Source organism: Oryx dammah, unplaced genomic scaffold, assembly GCF_014754425.2.
Source record: "Oryx dammah isolate SB20612 unplaced genomic scaffold, SCBI_Odam_1.1 HiC_scaffold_3, whole genome shotgun sequence".
Taxonomy (NCBI): domain Eukaryota; kingdom Metazoa; phylum Chordata; class Mammalia; order Artiodactyla; family Bovidae; genus Oryx; species Oryx dammah.
Window position 1 is genome coordinate 60,908,447 of NW_024070187.1, and position 15,325 is coordinate 60,923,771.

The window sequence follows — 15,325 nt, forward strand, 5'->3', positions numbered from 1 at the left end:
GTCAAAGCTATGGTTTTTCCAGTAGTCATGAATGGATGTGAGAGCTAGACCATAAAGAAGGCTGAGAGCCAAAGAACTGATGCTTTGAACTGTGGTATTGGAGAAGACTCTTGAGAGTCCCTTGGACAGTAAAGAGATCAAATCAGTCAATCCTAAAGTAAATCAACCCTGAATATTCATTGGAAGGACTGAAGCTGAAGCCAAAACTCTAATACTTTGGCCACCCGATATGGAGAACTGACTCATTGGAACCTCCTTTGCTCAAAATGTTTTCCCCAATCCTGCCTAGAGTCATGAATCATTTGCATTTTCCTTCACATAACTGAGAAATTCCTTGAAAGAAAAATCTCCCTTCACTGCTTTGCCAATCACTCATTCCACCCTTCCCTGTAGGCAGGCTTCGGTTCTCACGGACTCCCTGGTTACTCTCCAGTTTAGAACTAGAACTCCAGTTAAGAACTGTGACTTTTTTTTTTAACTCAAGCATATCTGCCTTACAATACTGCATTAGTTTCAGGTGTACAGTGCAGTGATTCAGTTCTTTTTTTTTCAGATTATATTTCATTATATGTTACTATAAGATATTGACTGTAATTCCCTGTGCTACACAGTAAATTCTTGTTGATTATCTATCTTCGGACTTCTTAAATGCTCGTTTTAGTGGGTATCACAGTCCTAGTCCTCTATTAATTCAGCAGCACTTGGTGTTTGATGGGGCTTCCCGTCTGGTGGCAAGTCCAGTTGGACCTCTCCATTGTATATTTCCCTTTGACGTCTCATCAACACCGCCCTATTCCTCTTCCCTAATTAATTAAAAATCAGTCTCCTTTTGTGTCTCACACCACCCCTCCCCATATAGCTGTCACCTTCTTTGTTCAAAAGTATGACTGGGAACCTAGCCATCCCTTCCAGTAATTCTCTTTAAGTTCTTCACTCTGGTTTGCAAAAGCCTCCAAATTATGATTTATCTTGTCTCCCCATTCCTGTCCCCACTGCTCCCTGTCATGCATCCTATGCTACAGTCTAAAGAGATTATATTCAGCCCTGCCCACTGCCATTTCCTTGGGTTCTGCATCTGAGACTCACTATGTCATTTTGTATAAGGGACTTGAGCATTGGATATGGTGTCGTGGGGGTCCTGGAACCAATCCCCAGTGGATACTGAAGGACAACTCTATTTGCTATTCCCAGAATATACCTCACGCCTCCCCATTTTCTCCTGGATCACCCCTGCAACCATCCCAACAGCTCTGCTTACTGAAAGGCCACTTGTCTTTATGAACCTTGCATGTGACATTTCTAAATCTCCACCTCTTTCATTTGGCCTTTATTAGTTTTTCTATCTTGTATTGTAATATCAGTGAGCATCTTACCTTCCCTACCAGATTCTAATTTCCTGTAGGGCAGGCACAAAGCCTGATTTCTTTCTGCATTTTCTGCACTGGGTCTTACACAAGGTAGATATGCAGTAAGACTTACTGAAGTGAAATAATAAATAGTCTAACCTGGAGTCACACCTGTTTTTTTCCTTTCACTTTATCTATGGCCCTCAATTTCCTCAGTGGGTTTTTTGTTTCTTGGTGTGCAACTTTTATTTCTGGAACAAATGAAAGCCAATCTAGGGCTGTACTTCCCCCCAAATAAATACATCCTTTTCAACCAGAGCTTCTGTTGAAAATATCTAACAAGTTCAGTTCAATTTAAAAAATCCTAAAATGTTTAAATTTTAATTTGAAGATATTAATAATCTTAGAGATATCTGAAAACATTCTTTGGAAAACAGTGCTCAATTTTTAAGCCCACATTTTAAGCTCATGGAAACAATATCATCTGTGAACTATTTATAGGTAACTTATGTACACATGGCAGAGTACAGGTCCAGACTTAGGGATGGATCAGACACGCAGATGCCTCCAGCGAGATGAAAAAGCTGCACACTGGCTTTTTGCAGAAGCCAGGAAAATGGTGCTATTTTAAATCCCTTAGCACGAAGCTGAACTCAACCAGATGGATTTAGCCCTGGTAGTAGGTCACCACAGCCATAACAACCTAAAACAAATTCAACCCACACCAACTCAATGTCTTTTTCATAAAGGACTTTAAAGATGAAATAGCTTCCAGTAGGAGATAAGCAACTATGTGCCCTGCAGGGATGTAGCCTGCTAGGGGTTATCAGCTGCCACCTGCTCAACTCCACTTCTGAAGAGGCTCCGGGGAAGAATGCAGCAGCTGGAGATGAAATCTAATTTTTAGCTATGTGCCTAGTTAAAAAGAAACTGCTGTTGTCTTTTTCTCCATTAAATTAAAATAAAGCAGAACTGCTTTATTGAAGATTTATTCTAATCCAATAGCTATTAATACCTACTAATAAAATGAGGCATGAAAACAAACTAACAGTAGTAATGATGACCCTCATTCAAAAGCAGCATCCAATCAGGTGACTGATAGGCTGATACCAGATGTCACAGGCATCTCCCAGACATTCTCGCCTGCAGACTGTATGCACACCATCCTTCAGGGAAGATATCCAAACCTGGGATTTTAAAAAAGCAAATCTACTTCCTTAAGAGGCTTATTTCATTTTAATTATTTAGATCTCCATCCCTTCCCAGGCCTCCTTATTGTGATTTTATGTGAAACTGTCATTCCACTTGAAATACTGGCATGCCTATAGTAGTTTCCCACAAAAAAATAAAAGCATATGCTTACAGTTTAAAAAGAGAACTGGCTCAACCACCAGAGCAAATTCATATAGGGACTGGTTTCAATATACATATTATGATGATAATTACAAATGTATCATTTACAAATTTCTGCAGCACTAAATTTGGCCAAGGATCTACTATGAGAGACTGGCTCCCAAGTGTATGTAAACACATGGAATAGGGTACATCAGGTACTGTGAGTTCAAATACTGAAGAAGAAATCAGAAAAAACAAAGGTAAGTGTAGATGTCAAGGAAACCGGGGCATCCCGAATACGGCAGTGCTATGGGGCTTTGGGCAATGGAAGTGATAAGTGGAAACAGCACTGTGCTCACAGGAGACTGAGCAGAGTGAAATAATGACATAACAACTTCAACAGACAAAGTAAAGAGACAGCAAGAACTTCCACCAGAGTAGTTTTTCATCAGTGCCTGCAAAACAGTCTGGGACACAGTGTTTCGAAAATATGGCTTTCCACTTTGCTCACGGCCTAGATAATGAATTTTCAAGGAGGCTCCTTTCATTTCTAGGTCCTTCTTGCTTCCTTATCTGTACTGAAGTATCTAAAGAGAGAGTGGCTCCTTTACTCACACAGAGCACCTTTTAAGGATGGGCCCCTGGGCTAGAGATGTGGGGACACAAAGACGAAGAAGACCTACCCTCTGCAGAATCTAGAATTTAATCCCTGCTTGAGTTCATTCAGTGGTGAAAATGAGGCATCGGATCGGTATCAGCCCACAGTTAAATGGCTGAAAATGTTGTAAATGAAATCATGGGTTTGTGTTTCTGAAGTCACTAGGGAATGATAGAGGGAAATTGTCACCTCTGTTGCCTCAATGCAAACTAAGGAGAGAAAATATTGATTTTGCTAAGAATATATAAAGATTAATATTTGGATCTGAGGGAAAGATGTCCTCTTATACATTACATGGTCTTGGTAAACACTGAGAAAGTGAAATTAAATACTTCAAATGTCTGTCAAAAATTATCTGTAAAAAATAACTCCCTTCCCACTCCTACATCCATTCCTGCCTTTCAATTCAGGAAAGCAAATCGAATTTCAGTCTGGCGTTCATATAAGATAACAGATGGCGTTCATATAAAGTAATTTGAGTCCTCTGACAGCAAGTGGTATCCTACTCAAACGTTTTTGTTAACTCTGATCAATTTCAAAATCAAAGATGACCGATATTCAAACTGGGCAAAGAAAAAAAAATGGAGATAATTCTCTTAGAAAATATTCAAGTCAAATTAAAGACCATAATTTCTTGGATATGGGCTTTCCAAGTATTCTGCTGACTTAAAATGGTTTTTATATGTAAGCCCTGAGTACATGTTAAGTCGCTTCAGCCATGTCTGACTCTTTGCAACCCTATGGACTGTAGCCTGCCAGGCTCCTCTGTCCATTCTCTAGGCAAGAATACTGGAGTGGGTTGCCAGGCCCTACTCCAAGGGAATCTTCTTGACCCAGGGATCAAAGCCCCATCTCTTATGTCTTCTGCATTGCAGGTGGGTTCTTTACCACTAGCACCACCTGGGAAGCCCATATGTAAGCCTTAATATTTTCTTTTTGACATGAAGGGGCTACTATAGAAGCCTTTCCTCTCACTTTTAACCTACAGAGTTAATCCTATTAATCCAGAATGAATAGGTGAACCAAGAATATTAACTAAGACAGAATATTTTTCCTGACTAGTAGGCAAAAGGGAATTTTTTTGGTAGTAGGCAAGTACCTGGAAAATCAGAGAACTGATCAGTACAGGGTGTGGTAGCCTAAAGCAGCAGCTATGATAGCTACTCTCCAACTGTACAATGTTGAATTCTTGGGCCAAGGCTTGAAAATAATTAACTGCTAGTCCCTGAGATTATGACCCCTCTGCCATAGGATACATTATGCACTGGAAAAAACAGTTAAATATTTCTGGTTTAAAAGCTGTTGCTGAACTTTCTGAGTAACATGACAAAAAAATGCAAAAACTGCACATTGCAAAAAATACCCATACCTGAAACATCTGAGCTTTTTCCCCTTTTCAATAGCTATGGCTGTCCTTCTCTGACTAAACTCCTAGAGTAGCTTCATCCTCAGGCTTCTAACAGCCCCCTATTGAATGACATTCTGCTCTCCAACTTTAATCTGCATATTTATCTTTTCTCTTTTTGGCTTGTAAACTTTCTCCAGCTACTCAGTATACATAAGAAAAGTTGGAATCCCCTGGCTTTGCACTCAAGGCCCTGTAAATTTAACCTACTTTTCTCAATACGTTGGACACCTGATGAGAAGATCCAACTCACTGGAAAAGACCCTGGTGATTAGAAAGACTGAAGGGAAGAGAAGAAGGGGATGGCAGAGGATGACATGGTCAGACAGCATCACCAACCCAATGGATGTGAATTTGAGCAAACTCCAGGAGATAGTGGAGAATGGGGGAGCCTAGCATGCTATAGTCCATGGGGTCACAAAGAATCAGACGGGATTTAATGACTGAACAACAACAACAATCTTTCTGATCATGTCTTTGCTTCCCTTCACTATGAATGTTCTTTCTCCATCTGGCACTCTAGCAGTGGGTCCCCAAAGCAACCCAACAGCTGTCTTCATCTCTATTCAGAAAACCTCTCTTCTTCCTTCCTCACTCAGTACAACAGGCAATGCCATTCCCAAGTGCCTCTGTTTATCCAAACTTTTCCCCCAATTCAAGATCCAGCTCAAGTTACCCCACAATTCTCTCTCCTGCTTTTGAATCCGTAAAGCATTTGACACAGAAATCATTATTTGTTACAAAAATCTAGGGATCATGTAATGCGAACCTTTCATTTTCCACACAAGATCATTTTTCACCTTTACAGAGTTCCCATCTTATAGTTTTTCATGTGTCCAATAATAAGTATAATCTCAATAAATGTTTAACTTCTTAGGTAATGCTTTAATAAATGTACCATCTTCGAATGCATCAACTATAAGCAGATAATTCCTTTGGTAGGTGGTGAGAAGAGAAATGAGGCATTTTGACAGAAAGCCACAAAAAATCACAGCTGTATAAAAATACCATTTTTAATTACCAGCTAATTTTGGCAGACATGGCTGATCCTCACCACAACAGGGAACTTCAGGGAGAGATGATATTCTCAGATGGGGAAAGCTCAGGGATGGGGTAAGATGTCTGTTTCATACGTCCCTGGGTATTTTTTTTTTTTTAATTGAAAGCAACAGTGATCTATTTGCTTGTGTTAAAGGTCATCTGGGTTTCGACTCCATCAAAATGAGACCCACAGTACCGAGCCACATCAGTATGCCATGTGCTTCCCAGAAGCTGGCCTGGTTCTACTTATTTCTGAAGCATCTATCACCTGCAAGTACAGGGTAACTCAAAGTGCTTCCAACATGCCTTTTAGCCCAGTAACATCACACCTGACTATTTTCTATAAATCTTCTCTAAAGTAACATCTACAGATCTCATACACACACACACACACACATATTTTGTAGCATTTAACACTGATAAAACAATTGCAGATTTTATGGACAGTACTTATGAGTACATTGCTATGAGGCACTTAAATGTATTAAAAACTTTACTTTTCAAAAATATTACATTACCCCTGTAAATCACTCTAAGGTGAATTTAAGTGTCAAGCTAATAAACACTACAAAGCAAACCTTAAGAGATACACAGTGGTCTCAGTTGAATTATATTTAATTGAAGTGACTGGTAGGTATCACCATGAGTGTTTTTGACAGATATGAGAAACAAAATGTAAAATTCCTACCTTGCGTCTGCTTCTTGTTCACCGCATTATCAGCTTTATGTCGTTTCTAAAGTTTAAAAGCAAAAACAAAAACTGTGAAAAAGTGGATGAGATTAACAAAACAAGATAGCACCTGTAACAAAAATCAGATCTTTTCCCTTTAAACTTACGTTTCTCAAGGCTTTTATCCTTTCACACCCATATCAATTTTATAAGTAAGCCCAGAGTACGGTGATGGGAACAATCAGAGTATGTGGGGATTTGAAAATGGAAAGTGTAATCCATAGTATCTTTATTCTCTTTCTAGGAGTACAGGTGTGTGACCTCAATAAGACCTTACATTATTGCACAAGTAAGATTAAAATTTTAATGTATTAGAAAAGACAGAGCTAAAGGACTGATTTAGACTTTTGCTAAAATAACTGACTTAAAAGGAAGACTGCCCAAGAGAATTATCTGTAATAACTACCATTGAACAATGATACCAAAATATTTTCAGTTTCTTATGAAACTCATTATCTAATTAGGCTGAGCACATCCTCTATAATTTAATGATGTGCCAATGTCTTGTCAACAACGAGAACCAACACATCTACCATTGGCACAACACTGCCTCTACCCACTGGTCCCAACAGCCCCTCCCCCACCTTCAGAAGTCACTGAATCTCATTGTCTTTCCTCCCAACGCACAAAAAAATTGAGCATTAAACGAGTGAGTTAGTCTACATCTAGGTGGGTGAATCTGAAGAGCCACTGAAGGCAAGACTGTATAGCAGTAAGAGAAAAGGAAGGTCAGGGGAAAGGTGAGAATCTGAGTGGTCAGGGAGGCTAATTTCTCTACAGTTCAACAAGAGGTTTTCCAGGGCTTCTGTCTAAACTTATAGCACTGAGTATAACACAGATGCCTCTGCTGATGCTGCAGAAGTGTTAAGCGTAACTGACTCTGAGCTCAAAGATTCTATCATATAAAGCCCACCAGTCAGGTTTAGCTACCCATATTTGATCACAAGGTGGGTTGGCATGAATGCAAAACAAATGAGTTAAGAAAAAACATGATTTTTGGACTCACAGGGCACAAATGAAAACATTTTTCCAGACAAAAGCCTGGGCCTGTAGATGAGCACTCCTAGACCCAGCAGTGCTCACGAGGAGCAGCATAATAGCTGGCAGTGTGAGCTCAGTTCATCCAAACAATCAGCCACTGAACTGCGCAAAATGCAAATTGGGCATTCAGAACGCCTCTGTGGAAGGCTTGCTGAAAATGATTCTTGCCAAATCCACATGTGGGGACACACTACAATTCTCTCCCATAATAAAACACTCGCTAATAAGTGTCATAATGCAGACTTTAAATAGACAAGTTATTGCTTCCAAAAGTAAGCACATGATTTGACAGCAAAGGTTCTCAAATTTTTAAAGTTCTGTTAACGTTACAACATCAGTGGAGAATATTTTATGATTGATAAAACTCTAAAATACTTACTCTTTTTTGTTGTTGTTAAAAATGATCTTAGAAAATTAGGAAGCAACCCAAAATAAATTTTGGCCCAAAATAATAGTCCAGGGGAAATTTAGATATTTGAAGGTGGTGCCAATATTTTCAAAACAATGCACATCTATGACAGACAATGGTTAGATTTCCACTGAGGGAGACAAATAAAAGCTAATTAATGAAACATTCCACTTAAACTGGAAATTTAATCTTAGTGAAACTTAAGGAGATCCTGAATATTACTTTCCATCTGCAGAGAATTCTTATACATGAGCCTCTCATTTCTCAACCTTCCGACCACACAATAAATTAGGTTACTTGTTGAGACATAGTTGTGTTGAATATACGTAAGGATCCAACCCAGATAGATTCTAATCATATTACTACAAAAAGAAAGCATCTTTGTTTCCAAAGAAGATCCTATTCCTTTTAAAACTTAGTTTGGAAGAAATGTATATAGCTATTCCTTAAATTAAAATACTTCTATTGTGTTGTAATCAGAATTCATTTAATATCACTGAGAACTAGTGAATGATTTAATATTATCAATATGTGATTGACAGTGCTCCTATAAGCTGTACTGTATAAACTGTGTCATGAACTTTACGGTACGTAAGTATGCAGTGCTGACCACCCCTTCACTCTGGGAACCCTTCCTTCACAAGGCATGTCTTTAGACATCAAGCCCAGGTCCTCTACTTGCGCCTTGGCCCTTTCTTCTCTTTTATTTTTATTTATTATTAATATTTTTTCTTTACTTTACAATATTGTATTGGTTTTGCTTTCTTCTTTAGCTCTCAGTGATGGATTTCCTCAAGGCTTACTCCCTGCCTTCTCTGCTTCTCCCTCAATACTCTCTCAGCTCATTTATAACTATAATTTGAATGATAATCATTATCAAACATACCAGTCAAGACTCTTATCTGAGCTCCAGAAGATTAGATTCAGTGGCTTCCTTGATAGTTTCCTTTAAGACAGTCTTAAGTGCATCTCAAACTATGTCTAAAGGGCAATCTCTAATTTTATCCCAAGTAGCAAAACAAGACTTGCTACTTGTCTCAGATATGGAACCATAAAGCAGCCACTTACACAAACCAGGAACTTGAGATTCATAAGTACTTTCTCTCCTTTTCATTCTCATGCAATCTATTTCTTCATTCAATAAATGTTGGCAAAGCACTGTGTCAGATCCTATTACTACTGCTGATATGGCAATGAACAAAAGACAAAACTCTTGCACTCAGGGAACTTACACACTAGTGGTTGGAGATGAAGCAGTAATAAAATAAGTAGGATATGTAGAATGTCAGATGGTAATATCTTGTCAATTTTATTCTTAAATATATAGAGTTCATTTTTCTATATTTCTTTATCTTTACAACACCACTTAATCTAAGATACTTTGTTTTCATACTAACTGTTAACAAAAGTGTTAATTGCCAGTCATTTCCAACTTCTTGGGAACTCATGAAGTGCAGGCTGCCAGGCTTCTCTGTCCATGGAGTTTTCTAGGCAAGAATGCTGGAGTGCATAGCCATTCTCTTCTCCAAGGGATCTTCTGGACCCAGGAATCGAACTGGAGTCTCTTGCATGGCAGGTGGATTCTTTATCAGCTGAGCTACCAGGGAAGCCCAATATCTAGTTCTCCTCTGTCTCCATGGGCAGGACTTACCTGGTGGCTCAGCAGTAAAGAATCCACCTGCAATGCAGAACATGCGGGTTTGAGATGTGGGTTGGATCCCTGGGTTGGGACAATCCTCTGGAAGAGGAAATGGCAACCCACTGCAGTATTCTTGCTTGAAAAATCCCATGGACAGAGGAGCCTGGCGGGCTGCAGTCCACGGGGTCTCAAAAGTAAAAAATGACTTAGTGACTAAACAACCACAAATATCTACGGACACTGAGATTACAGCTCCCTTTTGCCATATATTGTTCTAATATCATGCTGTAAGCAGACGAGATATGTACCATTTCTGGGCCAAAATGTACAAGAAGTGAGGCCCTCTGTTCTCTCTCCTCCTCTGCTCTGGTGACCACTGATATCCCCCAAAGCAGAGCCCTGATTCAGCTGCATTCCTAAGTGGCTACATGAATAGTGGGCTTCCCTCCCTGCCTTCCTCCTGGACAAAAACCTGCAGTGTCTTCGAGTACATGAAAAATCAACTTATGTTAAAGACACTGACATCTGGGACATGATTTATCACTGCAGCAAAAGTTTAACACATCCGAATACAAACCCTAATGAATGCCTGACATCTAAGCACTGCTTCAAACATTTTTGCTGAATGAATGAACAAATGAATGTATTAATAATTACTGATAAAGATACTCTGTCCAACTATCTAGACTATTATTTGATTGCTTTTTCTTTTCTAGAAAGTAACATTTCAATCTTCCTATTACTTTACAGGTTGATATAAACTTATTAAACCACTCCTACAGAACATTTTGAGTCAATTTCTTAAAAATGCTTTTGCTGGAAAACTACTTCACATGAGGCTCTTATTGCCCACAAAACTATTATTACACCCTTCAGGAATTGCCTGGTTAGCTGCTTCCCAAGAGTACCCAATTATTATGCTATGCCAATAAGAGTTCTGTTAAAAACAAGCAAACAGATTTCTTGCCTACCATTTTATTTACCATATATTTTCATAGAAAGGGATACTAGAAAAAATAGCTAGAGAACTTGTAGTTTTTCTAGAGAAAAGAGGGGAAAAAAAAAGGAAAAGTAGCTTATAGCAGTGATTATAAGGAAGAGCTCGTTGGAACCAAACTGTCTTATTTGATTTCTGACAGTCTCAGTTATTAGCCCTGTGACCCTGAGCAAGTTACCCTACCCCTCTGTGCCTCCTCTCCCTAATCTATAAAATAGCGTTAATCTTTTGAAGGTTGTTATGTCTGTAGTGTGGGCTCAGTCATGCTAGACTCTTTGTGATCCCCTGGACCATCACCTGCCAGGCTTCTCTGTCCATGGCATTCTTCAGGCAAGAATACTGGAGTGGATTGCCATTTCCTCCTCCAGGAGATCTTCCCAGCTTAGGGACTGAACCCACGTCTCCTCCATCTCCCTGAAGCTAAATAAATGTTATTATTATTGGTGGTGACTCACCACACTAATACAGAGGAAAAGCATAGCATAGGATGGAATTCCAATTTTAACAGTTTCTTGGACAAGTTACATGCCCTCTCTAAGCTTTGGCTTTTTGAACTTTAAATGAAGCTAAAATCTAGCTTTCAAAGTCACTGAAGGAATTAAATGAAAAAAAATGCAAAAACAACAGCACAATACCTAGCAAATAAGAGGTACTCAATGAAAATTAGGCTAAACAGAGGAAGAAAGGGGAGGGCAAAGACAGACAATTGTATTAAAGACCAATTCTCAAGGACCACCAAGTGCAAGTCAAGGAGTGTAAGACTGTGCAGAGTGATATAGGCAAGAAAAGAGTCTCATAAATTTTCAGCTAGTGTCACAGTAAGTAAGCCATTTTCAACTAGAGATTACGATGGTTTATACACAGGCCCACGCACACATACAACCTCTGTTTGTACTCCTAGATACTTGGATGTTTTTGAGGCTGATGATCTCTGTGGTCAGTTGACCCATTTCTAATTGGCCTAACAATGCTACAGCTCATGTGTTCTTCATGAGATCCCAATTTGATTCTTTACAAAATAATATCAATATTTGTACAACTTTACATTGGAGCTTTCTAAAGAATGTCTCGGCCTTTCCTCATTTTACCATCTGACTTGCCTAAGGCTTGACAGATGGTCATTTCAGACAGCCAATGTATTTAAAGGGCATAGGAAAAAAAACACTAGCTTCCTCAACTAAAGTAGCTAAATAGCGGTGAAACAGAGGAAAAAGAAAAGCCTAATTTTATCTTGGGCAACTTATTTTATCAAGGGGAAACTGACTTACTTCCCCTTTTCTTTACTACTACAGAATAATAAAAATAGCAAATTTGCTGTTACTTTCCTTTAATAAAATAAAAGGAAACAGAACTAGTTAAAAAAAAGATGAAAAAGAATCAAAGGTGTTTAATGAGGTGAAAATTATGGAAAATGGAAAAATAAAAAAATATAAAACACTTTTTACCTTTAGATGACTTAGAGGTTATAACGTTTTAACTTGAAATAACCTTCAAATTGAAACTGAGCATACTTGAAAATAATGTTCAAATATAATTTTCTCTCCAAGCTAATTACTACATTCAAATTAATTTATTTCATCACAAAGGCACAAACTTAAGAGATCACTGTAACAAGCATTCTGTAGTATTAATCCTATAGAAATCAAGAGGAAGTAACTCCAGGAATGGGAGCATTATCTTAAACACTTTTAAGATGAATGACTATTTTAAACAGCCTGTATCAAGAATAAAACACTTAGGAAGAAATTGATATTTTAAAATATGTACATAAAATAAGAGTGTTACATTTATGAAAAAAAACAAGTACTTACAATATCTTCTATTATCTCTTTGACAGCTGCCACAGCCAAAATAAATAAGAGAGGAACCAGTGTTGTATAGCGACCTGTTGGTGATACATCAGGTATTTGCTATTTGAAGGAAAAAAATAAATAAAAATGGAAGAGAAATTCAGTAAAACTAGCAAGTTTATAATACATTTGAAAACAAAAAAGTCTTAATGCTTCTTAAAATACGCTTCATCGATTTTACTAACTGGGTGGACTAACACCAGGTGAGGCAATTTGCTTGAATCTAATAAGCCGCTGGAAGAGAGTATATTGGTTTCATGGAAGCAGTCGTGTGTAGGACTAACACCTACTAAGGGGGACTGGTTAACTAAATTACAGCATATGCATGCAATATTCAGTTCAGTTCAGTTGCTCAGTCATGTCCGACTCTTTGCGACCCCATGAATTGCAGCATGCCAGGCCTCCCTGTCCATCACCAATTCCCGGAGTTCACTCAAACTCATGTCCATAGAGTCGGTGATGCCATCCAGCCATCTCATCCTCTATCATCCCCTTCTCCTCCTGCCCCCAATCCCTCCCAGCGTTAGGGTCTTTTCCAGTGAGGCAGCTCTTTGCAAGAGGTGGCCAAAGTATTGGAGTTTCAGCCTCAGCACCAGTCCTTCCAATGAACACCCAGGACTAGTTTCCTTTAGGATGGACTGGTTGGATCTCCTTGCAGTCCAAGGGACTCTCAAGCGTCTTCTCCAGTTAGGTTGGCCAAAAAGTTTGTTCGGGTTTTTCCATAACACCTTATGGAAAACCCTGAACGAACTTTTTGACCAAGCCAATAAATTTCATAAACCATTAACAATGGTATTTTAGAAATACAATGAATTATATGGGAAAAAATATCCATATATTACTATATGGGTAAGCAGATAATAAAATAGATATACTTTACAATCCCCCTTTTGTAAGTCAATTAACAATGCTTGGGATAGAAAAAAAAGACAAGACCAGAAGGATACACACCCAAATTTTAAGAGAGTAGCTGTGTTTTCCTGGTGATGAAATAATAGAGGTTCAATTTTTTTCTTTATGCTTTGTTGTATTTTCTTACTCTTTTTACATGAACATACAGTACTTTTTAATGAAATAAACCTTTCTTCCTGATTACAACTAACCCAAGTTCAAAACAAAAAAAGCTTTAAAATGGAACTTTTGCATTCTAAAGTTATTAATTGACAATATTGCCGTTCCTAAAATAAGTTACTATTTTGAGAAAAAATCCTATCCCTCTTCACCATCCAAAATGAAAAGTCCTTGCCGTACTACTTTACTTTACTTCACTTTAAAATAAGCTGATGACAATGAATCAAAAGGCTTGAAGAGGTAGCAGCAGTATTCTGACTTGGCTTACAGCAGGAGCCAGAAACGCCCACCCAAACCAGCTTATCTCTCTGCATTTGGATAAGCTTCAGAAGACTGGTCATGGGCTTAAGAAACACATTTATTAATATCTGACACATTATTCTGAGCTAAGGTTTTACAACATGACTTTACCTGGAGCAGTGCAATAAAGAGAAAAAATGAATTAGCGGCTCTTCTGAACTGAGAGTAGAGAAATCTTGGAAGGAATGTGATTATGTTGTATTTTGCAGTGCTAGAAAACAAAAATGAAAAGTAGCATAAAACTTTACTCCACAAATAGCACCCACATTTACAAAATTCTATTATCACCATATAAAAAATTAGATGATGAATAACTGCCCTTTGTTTTAAACCAGAAGACTACTGCAAATGGTCATTAACCTCAGTGAAAAGGAGTGAAAGTGTAATAAGAAAGAATCTTTTGTTTTCAATTACAATATTACAAGTTAATCACTAAAGGGATGTTTCCTACAAGCTTAAATGATGCATAATAGCCTGTCTCTTTGAACCCTACCTCCTCTTTACCCTACCTAAGGTAATGGGCACTAAGCTAAAATACCTTTGTTTAGCTCACAGAAAACATCCTGACCATGCCCACTCGTAAATGCCTGCAAGAAGAAATTAACACATCCTCTCTGAGGATGATGGGAACCAGGAAGTGTCTGACTTAACTCCCTCCACTTTCAGTATAAAAGCCTCCTGAATTCTAACTCAGGCAAGATGGTTCTCTGTGAGGGCATGAGCCTACCATTTCAGTTGCTGATTTTCTGAATGAAGTCATTATTCCTTTTTCAATAACCTGTCTTTCTGTTACTGGCTTGTCCTGAGGCAAGCAGCACAAGCTGAGACTCAGTAACAAAAGGAATTGTCTAAGTAGTAAGAGTTTAATTTTCTGCATAGTTTCTTTTGTTCTTTTTGGCCAATCCCCTTGTTATCATTACTAGCAATGGCTTACAAAGAAGAGCAACTTTAGCTAAGATAGTGTATAATGTGTTAATAGAAAATAAAATCTTGCCCTCCAAAATCAACAATTTGAGCAGGACCAGAAATATAACATCGAGACGGCTTCCCTGGACCGCTTCAGTGAAATAGGGAGTTTTCTGGGAGTCTGTTTGAATTTTCTTCACTGCTGCTCTAGAAACTTGAATAGGACTCCACACTAAACACATCAGATGTGTCCATAATCAGGAAGATACCATCATTTAGGCCTCAGAAACATCCAATCTTCCTCTTGTTAATTAAATAGAAGATTAACCACATAACACAAGCTCAGAAAAGTTACTCTAGAATTTGAAGGTGTAAACATTAATTTTAAATGGTCATTTCACAAATCTAGGGTTCTGTCACCAGGAAACCACTGGGCTGGCATGTGGCGGTGATGGGGGGTGGCATTCACTTGGTTCCAGGAACCACTCAGTGAACAGTGCTTCTAAGAGGTATACTTTTACATATTGTTGGAAGGAAAACAGAACAGTGAAGGAATTCTCACACCCTCCGTTCCCGGACACCACACTAAATTTTGCA

General features: G+C 38.4%; 1 protein-coding gene across 4 annotated transcripts in view; it reads right to left on the minus strand.

The window, feature by feature from the left end:
- ATP8A1 (ATPase phospholipid transporting 8A1) overlaps nt 1-15,325 on the minus strand; it is a 232,488-nt gene that overhangs the window by 183,394 nt on the left and 33,769 nt on the right. For all 4 annotated transcript variants that reach the window (XM_040238091.1, XM_040238093.1, XM_040238092.1 and 1 more), the window contains exons 3-5: nt 13,934-14,033; nt 12,413-12,511; nt 6,474-6,519 (exon numbers count right to left, since the gene is read on the minus strand). In XM_040238091.1, coding sequence (XP_040094025.1) covers nt 6,474-6,519; nt 12,413-12,511; nt 13,934-14,033 — 245 coding nt within the window. The remainder of the gene's footprint in view (nt 1-6,473; nt 6,520-12,412; nt 12,512-13,933; nt 14,034-15,325) is intronic.